This window comes from Aedes albopictus, chromosome 2 (assembly GCF_035046485.1).
Source record: "Aedes albopictus strain Foshan chromosome 2, AalbF5, whole genome shotgun sequence".
Taxonomy (NCBI): Eukaryota; Metazoa; Arthropoda; class Insecta; order Diptera; family Culicidae; genus Aedes; species Aedes albopictus.
This window is the reverse complement of record NC_085137.1, coordinates 321933459-321954398: the sequence shown is the minus strand read 5'-3', so window position 1 is coordinate 321954398 and position 20940 is coordinate 321933459. Positions and strand designations below refer to the sequence as shown.

Sequence of the window (20940 nt, the reverse complement as noted above, 5' to 3'; positions counted from 1 at the left end):
ATTTTCAGTGAAACGTTGTTCAACATGTTTTTATTGTATTAGAGTGGAATAATTGTCGAAGCATGGTTGTTATCATGAATCTAGCTGCAAATTTGCAATAATTGTTTCTTAGACATTTCTTAGGCATTTAAACAACAAAACATCATACAACTTAGTTTAAGAAACGTTTAAAAAGAGTTTCTAATATGCTGATGGTTTAAACGTTGAACCAACCGCAGTACGATCATTGAATAAACGAAAATTTTTGAAGCTTGTAAACCGGTTGTTGGTTGAGTAGATTCCCATTTCTGGGCGAACAAGAGTTGAAGTATAGTTTCAATTCAAGTAAATAAATATTCTCCAGCTTGCAGCCTTAAAACTCTGCTTTGAGAAACATTTCCTAAAGTAATAATTGTTTCTTGGGTGGTGGAATAACTGGAATAATTCCTGCATAAATTCCTGCGAGAATCTCTAAAGAAAACCCGGGAGTATTTCCAGAAAAAAATCCTTGAAGGAATTCCTAGAGGAATCTAAGGAGGAATTCATGCAGGAATCCCTGGAGGAATACTTGGAATAATGCCTGTATAAACTCCGGGAGGATGATTTCCTGAAGAAATTCCTAGAGAAATTGCCGTTGTAATTTCTGAAGGAATTCCTGGAGAAATTTCTGCAGGAGTTCCTGAAGTAATTTCTGCAGGAATTCCTGGAGCAAATCCAGGTTGAATTCTTGAAGGTATTCGTGGAGAAATCCCAGAATTTAATCCTGAATGAATACCAGGATGAATTCCTGGAAGAATCCCTATTGTAATCCTTAGAGGAACTCTTGGAGGAATGCCTGGAGGTATTCCTAAAAGAATTCGTGGAGGAATTCCTAGAGCAATCCCTAGAGGAACTCCTGAAGGAATGCCTAAAGAAAATTATTATGCAACAAACTCTTGGTCGTTCCCTATGTTTTCTTCAATAAATGCTAGATCACTGTTAAATCTTGCATCCTTATATAGCAGACAAGCCACAATGTTATAAGTGAAATGCCTACCAAGGGACTCCATTGAACTCGTCACAGCAGCAATAGTTAAAGGAGAAGGAGGCGCGTGGTATTTAACAATGTGGTACCATATATAACCATAGCTCAATCGCTCAAATTCCGATCCCTGTAAGACATTGACAATTGTGGTCGTTTCCATGCATTTCTTCTGAGTATAGTTGTACTCAACTTGAGCTACTTCAGTTTAGTTCTACATGTGTTCACATCTACTGTGACCCATGCTTCCCACTATTCCTAAATGCAAAGGAGAAGTCACGACGCACAGAAGTAAGGTCTGGGACCACGTGGGCAGGAGCACCTATTTTGGGCACTTGCTGCTATAACTCGGCCATTTTCGAACCGATTGACATAATTTTTGAAACACGATCAGGAAGGCGCAGTATCTAGCTATGTTCAAAAATTCAAGTCAATCAGACCCTATCTTTACGAATAAATATTGCGAAAAGTAAGTTAACCGTATAGTGATTCGAATTCACACACACATCTTCAGCACGGTTTTGCTTAACGTATTTTTTTAATACGGGAAGGCGTAGTAAAGCTTTTACGCAAAAACTGCATACGAGTCGCTCCTTCTGTCTATCGCTACATCCACTTTCGTGAGCAATCGCATCATCATGCTGACCCAATCGACGACAACAGACGTCCTTGTCGACCGCGTGGTGCATTCTGCTCACTTGCATGTCTGTTTTTTTTTTGTGGGCTCTCTCAAACGCTCAATTTGGCATCGAAGCACATGTGCTGTTTTTCCCGCGCAAGAACCTGGTCATCACCTATCTAGCTAGATATATGCGCCATGCGGAGAGAACCCCACAATGTCGCGTGTAGTCTACGGAAAATGCAACCAGAAAAGTCACCCATGTTAGCACAGTAAGAGAGCAGTGCAAATATTGACGAGAATATCTCCCAGTCACCGTCGCGTCGCTCGATACAAGCAGAGAATATATCCGTAATATACCCACTAACCTTACATTTGAAACTGCACAAAAGTATTCGATTCACTCCGGTCAAGATTCAGTCTAATGCGGCATTTCGCGAGGTCAACAGCTGATTTTGTACTTTTAGTTTCCACCTTGTGGGGTGGCTCGTGAGTGTGTATTTTCACTTTTGATTTCCCGTTTTTCGCGTGATCCCACCGTTGTTGCTGTTAGTCGTGGCATTTGGTTTCCCAAAATAAATTTACTGTTTTTCTTTGAACTCTGATGGATAAGTTTGAATATAAACGTTAGTGTTGCTACCTGGATTTGATTTTTCGCGCGTATAGACAATTCGAAAACTTCACCGTCCATGAAACTTTAAACTCATTTTAATAGTCTTTATGGAGTTTGCGGGAAACAAGAAGAAACATATTTTAGATAGTTTTAGTATTGTTCATTTGAAGCTTGTGATGTAAAGTGATTTGTACATACTAGTGCCGTCAGTTCATGCTGTTAACCGTGGCTTCATTACCTGATTCGATTAATGGATAGTCACCGCTCTTGCTAAAGCCATAATTACCGACGGTGAGTGTTAATTCTAATGAAACGTAGTATAGTACTTCTACTTGAAAAAGTACGGTATTGATCAGAATACAATTCTCCTCTTTTGGTACAGCCAATAAGTTAAATGATGTCATAAAATGTAAATAACAATGTAGTTTTTTTTTTTTTTTTATTTCGAGACAGGTTTGGATGATTTCCAAATTTGTGGGGCCCTTCAAATTAACTGCGTTTATTTCTGAAATTAGAATAAATCAATAGTAGGAAATTTATAAAATGGTGAGGTGATGGAATGATTCACCATCGTCTGTGGGGTTGATAATGTTATTATTTCAATGTATTAATCATTTTTACTCGAACAGTTTATTTGGCTCTGCGGTAAAAATCTAAAGTTGATTTCAAAATTTGGGTCGTTCTGTTCCTTTTTTGTTTTTTTTTTATTCTGTCGCTACGTTCCAACTAAAAGTTGGTCTGCCTGTTAAACTTAAGAGTTATTGTTCTAATTGAAATCAATAGGGAAGATCGGGGCATAATGGACCACAGGGGCGAAACGGATACCCCAAAACGGCTGACTTTTATGTTAAACTTTCAATGCATAAGTGTAAAAGAACAAGTTATTGTTCTATTTTTTTTTTCAAAAAAATCATTTATATTCCTTCAAAATAACAAAATGTCATTTAAATTGAAATATGTTTTTCATATGCCGAAATTCTTATAATTTCGGAGCAGTAGCAAATAAGTTTTTACGAGTGTTTGAGTGTGTCGACAAAAAAACAAATGAATTGTTACCTATCTGCATGAATACGCAGATTTAGCAATGGCTGAAGTATTTTATTTTTGTTCAGATTTTTTTTCAAAATGGCAATTTTAATGTTGTCGTCGATTCGGGGCGATATGAACACTGGCAATTACGAATGGATGTATGCGCATTGCATACTGTTAGGCGTTTTAGAGAGTTTGGAAAAAATCAATCAATCAAAAGTTTATTTAGTTAACTTTGATCAGGGGGATGACAAAGGGCCAGAATCATCTACCCAGCATTCAATTCAACAAGGCGTCCAATGTTTTGTTTTGATTGCTCAATTCATGGAAAATATGCGCTGGAAACATCGACGCTGCTTCGCTGCTACATATAATATCGTGCAAAGTGATAAAGAAAGAGAAACAATCATCAAAAACAACGATTTCATTTAAAATGTGTAATTTCTGAAATAAGCACTAGCAACACACGAGACACACACCCGAAAATCAGGAGCAAGTTAGGGTAAACCGACCAAAAAGTGGGTACCAAAACGCGCCGTACCAAAAATGATGATGGGTGGAACGGCGATGTACCGAGTTTGACAGCCGTGTCACCCCACTGACTTTGATGTAAACTCGTCTAAGATGGAATATTATATCTATGGTAGTGACCTCCGTAGGCAAATTACTTAACTGGTCGATGTAGTTAATGAATTAGGCACGGTAAAGGCTGGGTATGCTGCGCAGTTCAGATCCCATTGTGATCCACTAGCCTCTGCCCAGCAACTCCTATCCCTACCTCCACGCGGTACCGGCCGGAAACTATGAGCAACCTTAGGGAAGATCGGGTAACCAACCCCGGTGGGAACTTTGGTCGTAGGCTGACAGGGAAGGGGGGGTTTGCTTCGGTAAACCTGAGCGTCTGTTCTCCAGGAGGAGCGGCTCACAACAGCGTCTGATCCCCATGTTAGGGGCGGCTGATCTACGTCCGAGTGCCAGGGAAGAACTCTAAGCTCAACTGTGCACTATGGTCCTCCGGAAAGTAGGGGGTTGGTGTCAGGCCCTACGAGCCAGCCGTAAAAACCATTGTAACGGAAAATCAGCAACAGAATAATACGAACCGAGACCAACGGCAACGACCCCAGCGAACAAAAAGGACTTGCGATTGGAAACTCGGTACGTGGAACTGCCGATCTCTCAACTTCATTGGGAGTACCCGCATACTCGCCGATCTACTGAAGGACCGCGGGTTCGGCATCGTAGCGCTGCAGGAGGTGTGTTGGACAGGATCCATGGTGCGAACGTTTAGAGGTAATCATACCATCTACCAGAGCTGCGGCAACACACGCGAGCTGGGAACAGCTTTCATCGTGATGGGTGATATGCAGAGGCGCGTGATCGGTTGGTGGCCGATCGACGAAAGAATGTGCAGGTTGATGATCAAGGGCCGATTCTTCAACAAAGCATAATAAACGTGCACAGCCCACACTCCGGAAGTACTGATGATGACAAGGACGCATTTTACGCGCAGCTCGAACGCGAGTACGACCGCTGCCCAAGCCACGACGTCAAGATCATCATAGGAGATTTGAACGCTCAGGTAGGCCAGGAGGAGGAATTCAGACCGACGATTGGTAAGTTTAGCGCCCACCAGCAAACGAACGAAAACGGCCTACGGCTCATTGATTTCGCCGCCTCCAAAAATATGGCCATACGTAGCACCTTTTTCCAACACAGCCTCCCTTATCGTTACACCTGGAGATCACCACAGCAGACGGAATCTCAAATCGACCACGTTCTGATTGACGGGCGGCACTTCTCCGACATTATCGACGTCAGGACCTATCGTGGCGCCAACATCGACTCCGACCACTATCTGGTGATGGTCAAACTGCGCCCAAAACTCTCCGTCATCAACAATGTACGGTACCGGCGACCGCCACGGTACAACCTAGAGCGACTGAAGCAACCGGATGTCGCCACAGCATACGTGCAGAATCTCGAAGCCGCGTTGCCAGACGAGGGCGAGCTCGATGAGGCCCCTCTAGAGGACTGCTGGAGTACAGTGAAAGCAGCCATCAACGACGCAGCCGAGAGCACCATCGGGTACGTGGAACGGAATCGACGGAACGAATGGTTCGACGAAGAGTGCAGAACGGTTTTGGAGGAGAAGAACGCAGCGAGGGCGGTAATGCTGCAGCAAGGGACTCGACAGAACGTGGAACGTTACAAACAGAAGCGGAAACAGCAGACCCGCCTCTTTCGAGAGAAAAAGCGCCGCCTGGAAGAAGCGGAGTGTGAAGAAATGGAACTGCAGTGCCGTTCCCAAGAAACACGGAAGTTCTATCAGAAGCTCAACGCATCCCGCAACGGCTTCGTGCCACGAGCCGAAATATGCAGGGATAAAGACGGAGGCCTCGATGGACGGACGTGAGGTGATCGAAAGGTGGAAGCAGCACTTCGATCAGCACCTGAACGGCGTGGAGAACGTAGGCACGGGAGCCCACGACAACGGAAGGAACGACGACGCCAGTGCAGCGGAGGACGGAAATGAACCAACTCCCACGCTGAGGGAAGTTAAGGATGCCATTCACCAGCTCAAAACCAACAAAGCAGCTGGTAAGGATGGTATCGCAGCTGAACTCATCAAGATGGGCCCGGAAAAGTTGGCCACCTGTCTGCATCGGCTGATAGTCAGGATCTGGGAAACCGAACAGCTACCGGAGGAGTGGAAGGAAGGGGTAATCTGCCCCATTCACAAGAAAGGCGACCATTTGGAATGTGAGAACTTCAGGGCGATCACTATTTTGAATGCTGCCTACAAAGTGCTATCCCAGATCATCTTCCGTCTTCTGTCACCTAAAACAAATGAGTTCGTGGGAAGTTATCAAGCCGGCTTCATCGACGGCCGGTCGACAACGGACCAGATCTTTACCGTACGGCAAACCCTCCAGAAATGCCGTGAATACCAGGTCCCAACGCACCACCTGTTCATCGACTTCAAAGCGGCATACGATAGTATCGACCGCGCAGAGCTATGGAGAATCATGGACGAAAACGGCTTTCCTGGGAAGCTGACTAGACTGATTAAAGCAACGATGGACTGTGTGCAAAACTGCGTAAGGGTTTCGGGTGAACTATCCAGTTCATTCGTATCTCGCCGGGGACTGCGACAAGGTGACGGACTCTCATGTCTACTCTTCAACATCGCGCTGGAAGGTGTGATGCGACGAGCCGGGCTCAACAGCCGGGGAACGATTTTCACAAAATCCGGTCAATTTGTGTGCTTTGCGGACAACATGGACATTATCGCTAGAACATTTGGAACGGTGGCAGAACTGTACACCCGCCTGAAACGCGAAGCAGCAAAGGTCGGACTGGTGGTGAATGCTTCAAAAACAAAGTACATGCTGGCGTAACCGGTAGGCGGAACCGAACACGACCGGATCCGTCTGGGTAGTAATGTTACGATAGACGGGGATACTTTCGAGATGGTGGAGGAATTCGTTTACCTCGGATCCTTACTGACGGCTGACAACAACGTGAGCCGTGAAATTCGGAGGCGCATCATCAGCGGAAGTCGGGCCTACTATGGGCTCCAGAAGAAACTGCGGTCGAAAAAGATTCACCCACGCACCAAATGCACAATGTACAAAACGCTAATAAGACCGGTGATCCTCTACGGGCACGAGACATGGACCATGCTCGAGGAGGACCTGCAAGCACTCAGAGTTTTCGAGCGACGCGTGCTAAGGACGATCTTCGGCGGTGTGCAGGAGAACGGTGTGTGGCGGAGAAGGATGAACCACGAGCTCACTGCACTTTACGGCGAACCCAGCATCCAGAAGGTGGCCAAAGCCGGAAGGATACGGTGGGCAGGGCATGTTGCAAGAATGCTGGACAACAACCCTGCAAAGCTGGTGTTTGTAACGGATCCGGTTGGCACAAGAAGGCGTGGAACGCAGAGAGCACGATGGGCGGACCAGGTGGAGCGTGACTTGGCGAGCATTGGGCGCGACCGAGGATGGAGAGCGGCAGCCACAAACCGAGTATTGTGGCGTACTATTGTTGATTATGTCTTGTCTTAATAATGTGGAACAAATAAATGTATGTGTATGTAGTTAATGAATTAGCATAAAAATGCAAGGGGTATCCATTATGCTTTGATGGGTGTCCATTTTGCCCCGTACCTTTCCTGCTAGTCCTAAAAAAACATAGGTTTACAATTTACTATTTCTTCACAATAAAGACATACTACCGTAAAACGGGGTCTCATTGATCAGCGGGGTAACATTGATCGGCTTGACCGACCTCATGAAATGTTCAAACAACTATTTTGAATCAGTTTCTGCAATCGAATAGTATATCTCAATCTGCTATAATTTAGCTATTAAATGACATGTGATTCACAAAAATTGAATTTCATGAACATTGAAATAAATTAATTTTTCCATAACTGTGTCTCGTAACGCAATGAGATACATTGTCAAACATTTATGCATGGCATGAATACTAAATACAATATGAGGTTCGAAATCACTGTATTACTTCAATATGATATCCTGGAGTTAGAGTTAATAAACGAAACTTTTATGAAAATGCTATTTTTCAATAAAATATACGATTTATTTAAATAGGCTATCCATTCCTTAAGCCATTGCCTACCTTTAGACGTTATTCGTGGTTTGGAGGATTTTAATCCTAAAATAACTTAAACAAATCATATCTTGTAAGAATTTGGACAACTTATTCCAAATCAGCGACCCCGAATTTAGTAAGTAAGGGTATTTTTAACACAAACGAACATTGTTTACTTGGGTAATCAATGTTACCCCCAAAATCAAAAATTAGAATAAAAAAATTATTTAAACATGTTTTAAAGTTTCACAATATTTTTTCGACTAGCTTAACATATACTCAGAGGGTCAGTACTTGTTTTAAAAATATATAACAAATAACGTTTGCTTTTACAAGAGAATTATTCAAGAAGGATCGAAAATTCTGATCAATGTTACCCCGGATTATGGTACCTGCCGTAAATAATTGAAATACGTAGGAAACAAGCAAAAGTTGTATGCTTACTGATAATGTCTCTGTTATACAGTCCTAATGTACCTACTAATTGCTTAGGGTGTCCATGATGCCCCTAATCTTCCAAAATATAATAAACAACAAGGCACGATGATCGAAAAAAGTTTGTTATGAGTTGTATAATTGATAAATACTATCTCAATAAGTACGTATAAAAATTTCCACGTCTTACATGGGTACCATGTTCATTGTTTATTTCTTATAAGTATGCATTTTAGTGCAGTCATGCGAGTAATGTGCGGTTTGTCAATTAAATTAGACAGCAAATTAATGCAATATATAACTGACTCAGATATCTGAGTCAGAAAAATGTCAACTGCGTAACAAATTAGTTTGGATATCAGTGAACATTCTTTAATTGAAGTCTAATGAAACAATTGAAAGAAACGTTGGTTTGTACTGACCGTTTCCGCATGATTGATTCACTTCCACTCACTAGATCGTTGACCGTTGATGTAAGCCATTGCCGTTGAATTCATATCCAAGGTCAGATTATGATATCCACAGACTTTTATCCTGAGACTTCGGTCGAAGCCTTAAATCTTCTAGACTTCAGCTAGTATCAGCTACGTGTTGCAAGTTAGTGGGATTTTTTGCACATACACACTTGGAAAAGATCATGTAAGTTTGCGCAACTTGGATGTACATATGCAAGCGGCACATGTGATGTAAATTTCTGTTACATTTAACTGAATTTTTCGTCATATGAAACGTAATGATGCACGATTCTTAAATTGTTTACGCCACGTTGAGGTCAATTTTACGAGAATGACGTACTATTAGGTTAAAAGACCTTTAAATTTACGTCATTAAATTGGTTACGTTCTGTGCAATAAGTTTACGTCACGAGTAATACTGATTTTTTCGTAGTGTGTTGAGACAATAGGAAAATTTCGCCGTCCATAACCTCTTTGACAGACTTTAAGGATTTTTTTTGGGTCGCCGTCCATAACCTCTTTGACAGACTTTAAGGATTTTTTTTTTGGGAAACGAGGATTTTAAGATTTAGAGCGCTCCAGCACTTCGTGTGCTTGCATATCCTCCTCGAACATATTCCAGATTTTGTGCCAGTAGAGAACGTCAACCGTTAGTATGGATACGAGGTAGATCAATTCCTCCGCCACCTTAAAGGTATCCCCGTCTTTCGTCGTGACATTACTACCTAGACGGATCGGACGGTTCCACAAGCCAACATGTACTTATTTTTGACACATTCATCATCAGTGAGACCTTCGCTACTTCGCGTTTCAGGTGGCCCTTTTTTCATCTTTTCATCTTATCAGATAGAAGGATGTTGAAATATTCTAAATGTCATTTCGAACTGTCAAAAAACCGCACCGCAGCGCCGCACGGACCGTTCAAAGTGAAATTCACTAGGGTGTTTTCACCCGGGTGAAAATCTCTTTGCGCGCTCAGTGTGGCTCTGCGGTGCGATTTTTTGACAGTTCAAAATGACATTCAGGATATTTCAATATCCTTCTATCTGATAAGATGAAAAGATTTCTAATTTATGTTGTGTTTGATGGTGTAAATCCAAAGAGCAGAATTTTCATGCGCTCAGTGCGGACAAGCCTGCAGGTGGGTGACTAACCCTGCCTCCGTTCCATATGTTCTGCACAAAAATTGACCGGATTTTGTGAAGATCGTACCCCGGTTGCTGAGTCCAACTCGTCGTATTACACCTTCCAGAGCGTGCCATGATACAAGCCATGAGACTGTAAAGGTCCTGAAGGGAGCAAACTGCAGGTGAAGCGGCGGCGAAGGCCTCAGGTACAAGGCTACAATGGCACACATTTCCTAAGGCCTAAGGTACAATGGCAGGAGAATGCACCTTTGAAGCCGTCTTACTGTACTGATACCAGAAGGTACAAGGCTGCACGAGTCCACCCACGTGTTTGATTTGTCCAAGGTGCCTTCAAAATAGTCGTAGCAAACAAATCACAGTGCAGGTAACGCAGCTGAACCTGAGTCACTGTGACGTAGCTCAGCAAATGTTTAGCCAGGCAGTTTCTGAGTAGGGGACGGATATCACTGTCATAGCGGACCAATATCGAGTACCCGCCGGCAACGGCAATTGGGTCGCGGATGGGTGCAGAAAAATGGCGGCGATGTAGATGGCGGGTAAATACCCCGTCCATGAGTTGGTGTCTACTACCTATGAGGGCTTCGGGGTCGCCATAGCAAACGGGGTCTTCTTCTGTAGCTGTTATGCGCCTCCGCGGTGGCCAATATGCAGTTAACGCAGATGCTGAACTGTATGACGACCGTGCTAACAGGGCGAATGCCTTTGGTAATAGCGTGTGACTTTAAAGCAGTGTTTCCCAAACTTTCAGGAGGTATCGCCCCCTTGGAGCTTGAGAAAAATATTTTCGCCCCCCTAAGTGGGATCAATTTTTCCATGATGAAAGGTTTAAAATGTGCATATCGGAAGCCCTTATTAACCCACTATTTGACACTACTATGGTAAAACTACTATTTAATGTACCTAAATTAGTATCGCTTTCATTTTCATTGAGTTGTAATGTAAATACGTTGATTGTCTGCATTTGAAGAAAAGCTGCATTATTGCATGCAACTATTACTCGCTTTTGAGGGAATTCAACTCTAAATTTGTGGAAAATTTTCAAAAAAGCTCCTAAAGATAAGCAATGTTTGAAATTCCTCCGGGAAGCTTCTGTGGTATATTTTCAAACAATGTTGCTTATTTATTGGGTCTCCTGAATCACTAGGAATTCTTTTGTAAATTCGTGTTGCAGCCTTATTTGTTTTTTTTTCTTGGAATTCTGCCAAAAAGTTCACATAAACATAAAAAATTCTGTAAAATTTGGTTGATCTCGAAACATATATTTTTCAATAATCCTATAAACAAAAAATCTTGAAATGGCATTGAGTTTCAATGATTCAGTTGACATTCTGAACTTGAATTTCAATATTTTTGTTATTTCTCAATTATTTGAAGAATCGCCCCCCCTATGCAGTTTTTTCGCCCCCCAATTTAGGTATTTCAAATTTTTGCCCCCTTCGGCCTGATTTTCGCCCCCTGGGGGGCGATTTCGCCCACTTTGGGAATCACTGCTTTAAAGCCTGGGCCGTGGAATGGGGTAGCCGGGGTCAGATCCTGCTAGAGACACTGGTCATACTAGATGTCGACCTGGCTAATGTCGGTACCAAGAGTACCTTTAGTTGGAACGGTGCGGAGTATCTACTTCGTTTCGATCATGCGGGTTCTCCTGATCTCCCGGTTTGTGCTGGTTCAGCGGAAACGGCGGAACATGTTTTCTTCATGTGCCCACTTTTTCGCACAATGCGTGACCGCATGCTTGTCACATGCGGGGAGGACACAACTCCGGACAATCTTGTCGAGATAATGTATAGGGATAGTTGGGATGCCGTTTCAATGGCTAGTTCAGACGCTACACGCTATGTCCAAAGGGAAGTATTATGAAAAGTGAATGCACCTCAAAGTTTATTCGCTAGAACTGTATTTTTGGACCTCTAGATTCAGAATCTGTGCGATTTAAAATAATCCATCTTGGGGTTTTTTCCATACATTTTTATATGGGATGAAATTAACCTTAAAATGACTTTTTTCGCCATTTGTATGGAAAAATAGGAAAAAAATAAAACAAATCGAAAAAAAATAAAAACCCAAGATGAAATATTTTAAACCACACAGATTCTGAAACTAGAGCTCCAAACCAACGATCGTATGGAGTTCCCCCGATGGAATATTTCGATGTTGGGCTTGAATGAAAGCTGGAAGCGTCAACTTTCACGTAGCGTAAAAATTAGCGATGCCCATTTTTTTTTGTAATAAATTTGTTCTACCAGACACACCGTGTGCGCTATAAAAGAGGTGGTCCAAGGGTTCGGATTAGGCATAACGGTGCCCTGCGGTCGAAATCGAATCTTACAGCGCTTTACCTTCACGTACCCGACCCCCGACAGTTCATTTTCAAAATGCTGGCATTTTGTCAATTTTCATTCATTTTTTTTTGAAGTCGCCCTCAATTGATCATAAAAGTTTCTTCTTCTTCTTCTTCTTTATGACTCTACGTCCCCACTGGAACTTGGTCTGCCTCAGGTATCAGTAGGTCGGCTCCAGAGGCACGTTCTCCTTCATTTGCGAAATTTGTGCCATAAATAGCCTGCCTCACTTCAACTTAGTGTTCTTTGAGCACTTCCACAGTTATTAAGGCGAAACTGGAAGCATTTCCTCATTATTTTGGTTTTTGATTTTTCATCAAATAACGAAGCAATATTTTCAAAATCCGTTTTCGTGCACATGTAGAGTATGGATCAAGGTATCTCCTGAATTTTTCCCAGGTGGAAAAAGTTTTAGTTTTTGCAGAAACCATATTTTTGTGAAATTTTGTTTAAAAATGGTTTTTTGCAAAAACTAAAAACATTTTCCATCTGAAAAAAAAATCAGGAGATACCTTGATCCATACTCTACATGTGCACGAAAACCGATTTTGAAAGTAATGCTTCGTCATTTAATAAAAAATCAAAAACCAAAAAGTGAGGAAATGGATCCAGTTTCGCCTTAATTGAAGGGCATGCTTTGCCTGCCATTGCATGAATTTGTATATGTATTGTGAGGCAAGCACAATGATACACTATGCCCAGGGAGTCGAGACAATTTTCCCGACCGGAAAGGGAATCGAACCCGCCGTCTCCGGATTGGCGATCCATAGCCTTAACCACTAGGCTAACTGTGGAGCCTCGTAGCCGTGCGGTTAGGGTCACCAAGCTTATAATCGCACCATGCTATGGGGTGAGGGTGCGATTCCCGCTTCGGGCGTTGAAACTTTTCGTGAGAATAGTTTCTTCCCCGTTTCCACTGGTGCATGCTCCGTTGTCCGTTGTCTAATGTTAAGTTTAAAACAGTCTGTACAGCCGAAAGCTGAAGACGTTGTCCGTGTCTTTTTTTTAACTGGAGACCGTGGAGACCCATAAAAGTTTATTTCACACAAATGGCCATGCAATATCCGGAACCATTCTGGAGATATTACGGATTGTACTGGGGTCAGGGGTACCAAATGGCTTAAAATGATTATTTTGTGTGTTATTGTATTTGAAAGGCCCCCGTGGAACCAGTTCCAGGTGTTCCGGAGCGGCCATATCAGTTGGTGCATACTTCAGTCATTTTTTTCTGTCTCATTCTCTTGAAATCATGAAGATTGATACGTCGCACGGCATGTTTTGGTTGCAAACCATAAATGACACCCCCGTGGAACCTGTGCTAGATATTCCGGGGTGGCCATATTAGTTGATACTGACTTCAGTCTATCGTTTCTGTCTCAGTCATTCGAAATCATGAAGATTGATATGTCACACGGCATGTTTAGGTTGATAACCCGAAGTGTCCCCAATGAGACCCCGCGGAACCTGTCACGGGGATCCGGATGAGTCAACATATTCAAATCTGATTATCGCAGTTGTGTTTCACCGTTCGTAACAAAAATTTCGCTAAGAATCGATGGTTCAAACACAATAACATACGAAATAATCACATTTAAGTCATTTTGGCAACCCCCTGACCCCATCACCACAATCCGGAATATCCCCGGAATGGATCCGTATATTGCAAGACCATATGAGTATAATAAACTAGCACCAATTTATGATGCATTCGGGAAACTGGCCAAGCGCCAGTATGCTAACTAGGTGGACTCCTCAAAGCGAATCGATGTTCGTTGCTGCAGGCTACGCAGCTAACCTTGAGGTAGCGATATCTTCTCTGTAGCAATGCCTTCTTGATGGTTCCGGAGAGACGATGGATTTGACGACCACGTCGTTTAGTGGGTCGAGGAGAGAGTAATCCTGGCTTTCACTTCAACCCGCGCTACCTGGACCTTCTTGTTCAGGTGTCTGTTGAGCTGATAATTCCCCTATGGGTTAGAAGAACAAAAAGAGCGTTTTGAAGAGTAGGCTAAGGAGTAGCCATAAGAGCGCGTCACCTTGTCAAGTCCACGGCGAGATTTGAAGGAATAGTCCATTTTACGAGCCGATTTTATGAATGAACTTTGACAGGAGGTAGCGTCCAATAATTCATGAAAGCAATATCATCATCAAAATTGTTGTTTTTAACCACTTAACCTAATTTACAGCTCTTTTGTCAACTAGGGCACTGCATGAGCGATTCCAATGTGCGGCTGTACTCACACTTTCTACAGCGCCTAAATGTATTCTATTCAAATTCGAACTAATAGCCTTTGCGCTGCTGTCACTTTTTCTACCTTGTCCATGGTAGAATGATGAGCACGAAGTTGCTGTGTGGCTCTTGTTCCATTTCCAGTCCGATTGGGGTCCATTATGAGTTTCCGTTAACCGATATCCAAGTTTCCGGGTCCCTTAGAGCATATGCTCTGAAGAGGCTCAGGTGTCAGCCGCTCTCGGTGGGAAGAGCAACTGACGAAAAATTGCAAGTGCCGGGGCTGGGATCGAACCCATGACCATCCACTTATGAAGTGAACGTGTAGCTACTACGCTACGGGCCCCGGCTTCATCAACATTGTTGTCACTTCGTAAAATGGCTCATTGGTACAACGCTACTACCTGTTGGTTAAACATGTCGGCGTCGGTGGTGTAGCGGTAAGCGTGGTTGCCTCTAACTCCAGTCGGTCGGGGTTCAATTCCCATCGACGCCGATGGGATTTTCTGAGACATAAAATCCGTGATCACGCCTTCCCTCGGATAGGAAGTAAAGCCGTAGGTCCCGGCCCATGTGTTGATGGGTTTGATATGTAGGGTCCTCAGATGTGGTGGCTGTCTGCCTGGGGCGTCGGAATTTAAGGCTTAGTTCCTAGACCCAGCCGACGTAAAACATAACTGGCGCCAAACGGTGCTAGTTGGCCTACCAGTTCATGCCTAGCTCCAAGGATGTACCTATAATCCAACACTCCTCATCATCATCCACTCAGATCAGACGTGTCCCGAGCATACCTGGTCACCGTACTCCTTCTGGATCCAAAGCCCGCCGAGCTCCTACTAGCACCTTTGCTCTAACTACCGAGCTAACTTTGCTGCCAAGCTCCTCCTGGCTCCAAGCTTTATCCGACACCGAATGCCTTCTGCCATCCAGCTCCAGCGTCCCGATCAGCCAGCACCCTCTTCTTCGACCTCTTGGTTCCAGCGCAGGTCCCTCAAGATACTAGATCCTCACTACCTCTCGGTATCTCAATGACTATTGGCACCATACCATGGGATACCTCATCGGATAATGGATGGTACCGCATCTTGGTCACCTCACTTCCCGAACCACCACCAGGGCGTTCCTGGTCCCATGACCTGTTGGAAATAAAAACATAGGCGAGGCCTTGTACCTACAATCCAACAGTAGGTACACATTACAGTTCTTTCGATGCTACCTCCTGCATGTAGAAACTACTTGTCTTGTTCACCCATAACCCGCTTTGAAGTCGATGAACAGGTGAAACGTTAAGACCTGGTACAGTGGCGTTTTGTTTATCACTAGTCTGTTTAATCACAACCGCCCAAATTCACGGTTTTCATTTTTCCACGATTTTCATTTCGTTTTTATAACACTTGTTCTTAAACATTCCAAAATCAATAGGGGGATTCATTTACCAGCGTAAACTGCTTATTAAAATTTATTCTGATTGAACATTGCGATCACCAAGGCAATCTTTGATTATTTCATTCGCAATTTCATGAAACATTTCAAATAATCAGAAAATCATGGCTTACGCAGCAAACTATACTGTTTAGTGCGTCCCCTTAATATATACAGGGGATACTCAAAATAACTGGGACAGGTAAAATTTTCACTTTTCAAAAAATGTTCAACTCGCTGTAACTTTTTGAAAAGGACATCAAATATTCTCAAATTTTTACTGTGAGTTCATCAACTAGTTGTGTATCGGTGGTTTAAATTTGGAAAAGATCGGGCTATTCTTAACGAAGATATAAAGATTCTTGAAAAGGGTATAATTATTCGATAGCCAACTTTGAGCTTTTATATCTCCGGATTCAATGAACTGATTGCAATGCAATTTTGACCATTCATGACTTAAATGGTGAACTCTTAGAAACGTTTAACTTAACTTTAAATTTTTAACAAGAGAAAAAGTTATAACGATTTCATTCATTTCACGATTTTTTAGTAAATTCATCAATTTCTAATATGCATCACATTACTTTCTCAATTTATTAGCGGCTATGCTGTAACTTTCCTTCAAAACACATTTATATATAAGTCATTTAGAGGGAAATTAATTGAACTATAATTTGCATCTTGAATTTTGAAACGATGTTGAAGTTTTGGATAATTTGGTGTTTTATTAGAAAAATAATCTAATCGTTATAATTTTCTTCCGTGTTAAGAATTTTAAGTTAAGTCAAAGGTTTTTAATAGCTCATTATACAAGTCGTGAATGGTCAAAATTTCATTGCATTCGGTTCATTGAATCCGGAGATATAACAGCTCAAAGTTGACTATCGGATAATTATACCTTTTTCTAGAATCTTTATAACTCCGTGGACAATGGTCCGATCTTCTCCAAAATTGGACTACTGATACACAACTAGTTGACGAACTTACAGTAAAAAATTGAGAATATTTGATGCCCTTTTCAAAAAGTTACAGCGAGTTGAACATTTTTTGAAAAGTGAAAATTTTACCTGTCCCAGTTATTTTGAGTTTCCCCTGTATAATAGGGTAAGCCACGACTTACACATCCGTCGTACTCGCGATCGAGCAGTGCGTAGAATGCATCTTTGTTGTCATCAGTGCATCTAGAGTGTGGGCTGTGCTCGTTGGTAATGCTGAAGTTGAAAAATCGAACCTTGATCTCCAGCATGCACATTCTTTCGCTGAGTGGCCACCGCCCTATCACGCGCCTCTGCATATCGCTTATCACTACAGGTCGGACTCGATTATCCGGGTGACCCCAAAATTATTTCACCCCGGATAATCGAATCACCCGGATAATCGACCCATGCTTCTTTTCTCATATTTTTGATGTTCTTCAACCAAAAACTGTACCTTAAACATAAAAGCTAACATACATGGCGTTGTAGTGCCGAAACTTAACGTCTGGTATTATTACAAGCATGGTTTTTGAAAATGAAATTTTAGCTGAAAAATGTGAAAAAATAAAAACAATTTTCAAATAGGCTAAATCTTATTTACAGGTGTTGTATTTGATGTTTATCACATTTTTTGACATACTGTAATCTAAAAACTTGTAAACAAAGCAAAAACATAGTTTTCCCCGGATAATCGAGCCATTTTTCCCGGATAATCGAGCCCCGGATAATCGGGCCCCCGGTTAATTGAACCCCCGGATAATCGAGTCCGACCTGTATCGCAGAAGCGAAACTCCCTTCCCAGTCTACGACCAAAGTTCCCACCGGGGTTTGTTACCGGATCTTCCCCAAGGGGATTGATCTTTCATTGTTGCTATATGTTATAAATTTGATAAATTTGGGAACGCGACCCCGTATAATCAAGTCTGAGAAGCGTGTAGGGTCGGTATAACTATAATAGTTCTCTTCACTTATTAAACTCAGATCATGCACTCGAAGTGTTCGAGTGACGTGTGTCCAATATTGATCTTTGCAGGTATAGAGGAAAACCGTGGTGGTAGCAGAACAATACGGATGTTTAGAAAAACAAATTGAAAACGTTTGACCATGCTGTAGGTAAATACTACTTTCATTCTAGACGACACTAAAATGAATAAAATCCTCAGATCTTGCTCATTACCTTAGTTTTTGAATCAAGAAGTTCTACTTTTTGAAAGGTAAATGGCTTGCAAAATAAATAGACTTATAACCAAATCACTTCTGTGAATTTTAGAATGTGGGAATCTTTCATGTATATTCACAACTAATTAATCGTTAACTCACATGCAATGATGCCACACTGACTGGGTGCAGTGTAACTATGGAAATATAATTAATTTGTATTTAGACGTCAACGAAAATTCATATTCGTGTTGATATTCCTTACAGTAATTACTAACTTCTCAACGAACTTGAATCAAATGGTCTTATCGAAACACTCACTATCTAGTAAATTGGATTAAGTAATTAGCCTTTGCATGTCACGTTAACTCGTTGAATCAATGCGCTCGTATGAACTAACTTCAGCAAAATCATTGCGTAATGGAAATCGATATCTGCATGCACTGCAGATCTTCGTCGACTTGTAGTGCGATGGGTTGATTGCTATTCAATGTTTAAGTTTTTTTTCTGTCAGGCAAATAATCAAACACTGTTGAACACTCCATTATTTTTAAGGTTTACCTAGTGATATTAGTCATAATATACTAATAAGTGCACACAAATTGTGCGTTTATGGTTTATTTCAGAAAACATGCACGAAAACCGATCGCTAGCCGATTTTCCCCCATGTGTTTGATACCGGTGTAGCAAAGCAGAGCGCAAATTTACATAATTGTTCGAGAGGGAGGGTGGTTTTTATTTCTAATGAATTTCGCATTATTGTTCGTATGCATTATAGGATAATTTGCACTACTTTGCTGCGTCGTGCTCCCCCAGGTGATTGTTGTTTTTGTTGTGTGGATAGATACCAGAAGAGTACAGTTTTATATCACGCAAAAATCGAGGGGAAACTTCCGATGAGAACTTTTTTTCTAGTAATGTTTAGCTTGCCGAAGTTGATCACACTGTTTATCAAACTGTCTTATAATTCAATTGCAGCCACATCGGGAAAATCATTTATCGCGATGAGCTGATAGCATCAGCATCTGCTTCTATGGTGTGATTTTCATTAGCGATGTGCACTGGATGGCGGGAGCTACAGCGTAGAAACAGCCACGCAACAGGGTATTGTGTTCATTCATGGGTTTGATATTGTTTTCAGTAAATCAGATCGATATCAGTGATTAACATGCAGGCAAATTGGTTTTAAATCATTAAAGATTTTGTCAGTGGTCGACAGCACAAGTAGCACAACAACAACGCGCCTAATTGAGTTGTCTTGTATTGAACCTTCTAAAACAGTTATTTATGCAACAAGTTTCAAAATGATGATTTTTCTATCACGATCCGTACTTTTTTATGTAGGTTGTTATTATGCACTTACAATTTATGCACCTTTTTCATGTCCTGCATTAAGGCGAAACTGGAAGCATTTTCTCATTTTTTTCTGTTTGTTATTTTTTTTTATTAAATAACGAAGCAATATTTTCAAAATCGGTTTTCGTGCACATGTAGAGTATGGATCAAGGTATCTACTGAATTTTTTTGAGGTGGAAAATGTTTTCCATTTTTGCAGAAACCATTTTTTCGTGTAATTTTGTTCAAAAATGGTTTCTGCAAAAACGAAAAACATTCTCCACTACAAAAAAAATCAGAAGATACCTTGATCCATACTCTACATGTGCACGAAAACGATTTTTAAAATATTGCTTCGTTATTTAATAAAAAATCAAAAACTAAAAAGTAAGGAAATGCTTCCAGTTTCGCCTTAAATGAAGTAGAGCTATTCAAAACCAATATATTTAGGGCATAATAAAAAGTAGGGGAGACTGAGGAGACTTGATCCCTGGAGAGCCTTGTTCCCCCCCATATATTCTCGGAATCAAAAACCATTTTCTTCTAGCATATTTTTTCCAAAACTACTCCTGGACAAACAATTATGTTTTGGCTAGAAGTGATTTTGAATGTACATTGCATTACATTTTAACGACTGATGGTAAAGTCCTTCAAAAATCCTTTAGGCGGTTCCGTAAAAATCTAATTAACTTTGTAAAAATTGAATCAAATCGTGCCAAAACTTCACAGCACATAGTTTAAATAAAATACTATCAATTGCATTCATCCAAACAAAGCTGTTATAAAAATATTTAAAATATTGCAACTTGTTATACACAACAGTGACATGGGGAGACTTGATCCCTCGAGGATTGCACACACAATTATATACATATGTAAAAAAATTCTATTCGGAAGACTCTATTTACTAAGAAAACGAATAAGAAGCCTCTGGAGTTATTTTTCCTTTATATAAACCATGTGCTCAAAGGGGGATCAAGTGTCACCCATTTTCGAAAAATGCATCATAAGACATGCCTCCACAAAACAAAGTTTTGAAATCTTCAGCAACAATTTTGAGGCCTTCTGTTGTGTATAAACTTGTAATAGGACGCAATCAGTGAAGTACTAGATGGAAAGTAGTGAGCTGGATTTTTGTATGGTGAGATGATCAATTCTCCATTTCTGCAATGAAATGGCGCAAACAACGTGGGTTATAAGATTTCTTGCCTAATTTGATGCTGTTTGAGCAAAAGTTTGGGTAACTGTGCTATTGAAGTTGCAAGAAATAAATAATACAACAACAAAGTTACTTAAACTTTTGCTCAAACAGCATCAAATTAGTCAAGAAATCTTATAACCCACGTTGTTTGCGCCATTTCATTGCAGAAATGGAGAATTGATCATCTCACCATACAAAAATCCAGCTCACTACTTTCAATCTAGTACTTCACTGATTTCGTCCTATAGATGTTAACCTGCCTACAGAATGGCAAACGGATCTAGTTTTGTGTTTTCTTTAAAATTACACAGCGCAACATTTTTTTGTCCCAAGAGCAAACTTATGTGTCTTTGACAGGT

General features: G+C 41.4%; 2 protein-coding genes across 3 annotated transcripts in view; both read left to right on the top strand.

Annotated features, from left to right (window-relative positions):
- The first annotated feature begins 2017 nt into the window (after positions 1-2017).
- The window catches only part of LOC109408676 (multidrug resistance protein homolog 49), a 78769-nt gene continuing 59846 nt past the window's right edge, over positions 2018-20940 (top strand). For both annotated transcript variants that reach the window (XM_029879844.2, XM_062852374.1), the window contains exon 1: positions 2018-2523. The gene's annotated coding sequence lies outside the window, so the exon portion shown is untranslated. The remainder of the gene's footprint in view (positions 2524-20940) is intronic.
- On the top strand, positions 4647-10893 carry LOC134288233 (uncharacterized). Its single transcript, XM_062852375.1, has 2 exons — positions 4647-9582; positions 9910-10893. Exon 1 carries the CDS (start codon positions 4946-4948, stop codon positions 5672-5674), a length of 729 nt encoding a protein of 242 aa, XP_062708359.1. The 5' UTR covers positions 4647-4945; the 3' UTR covers positions 5675-9582; positions 9910-10893.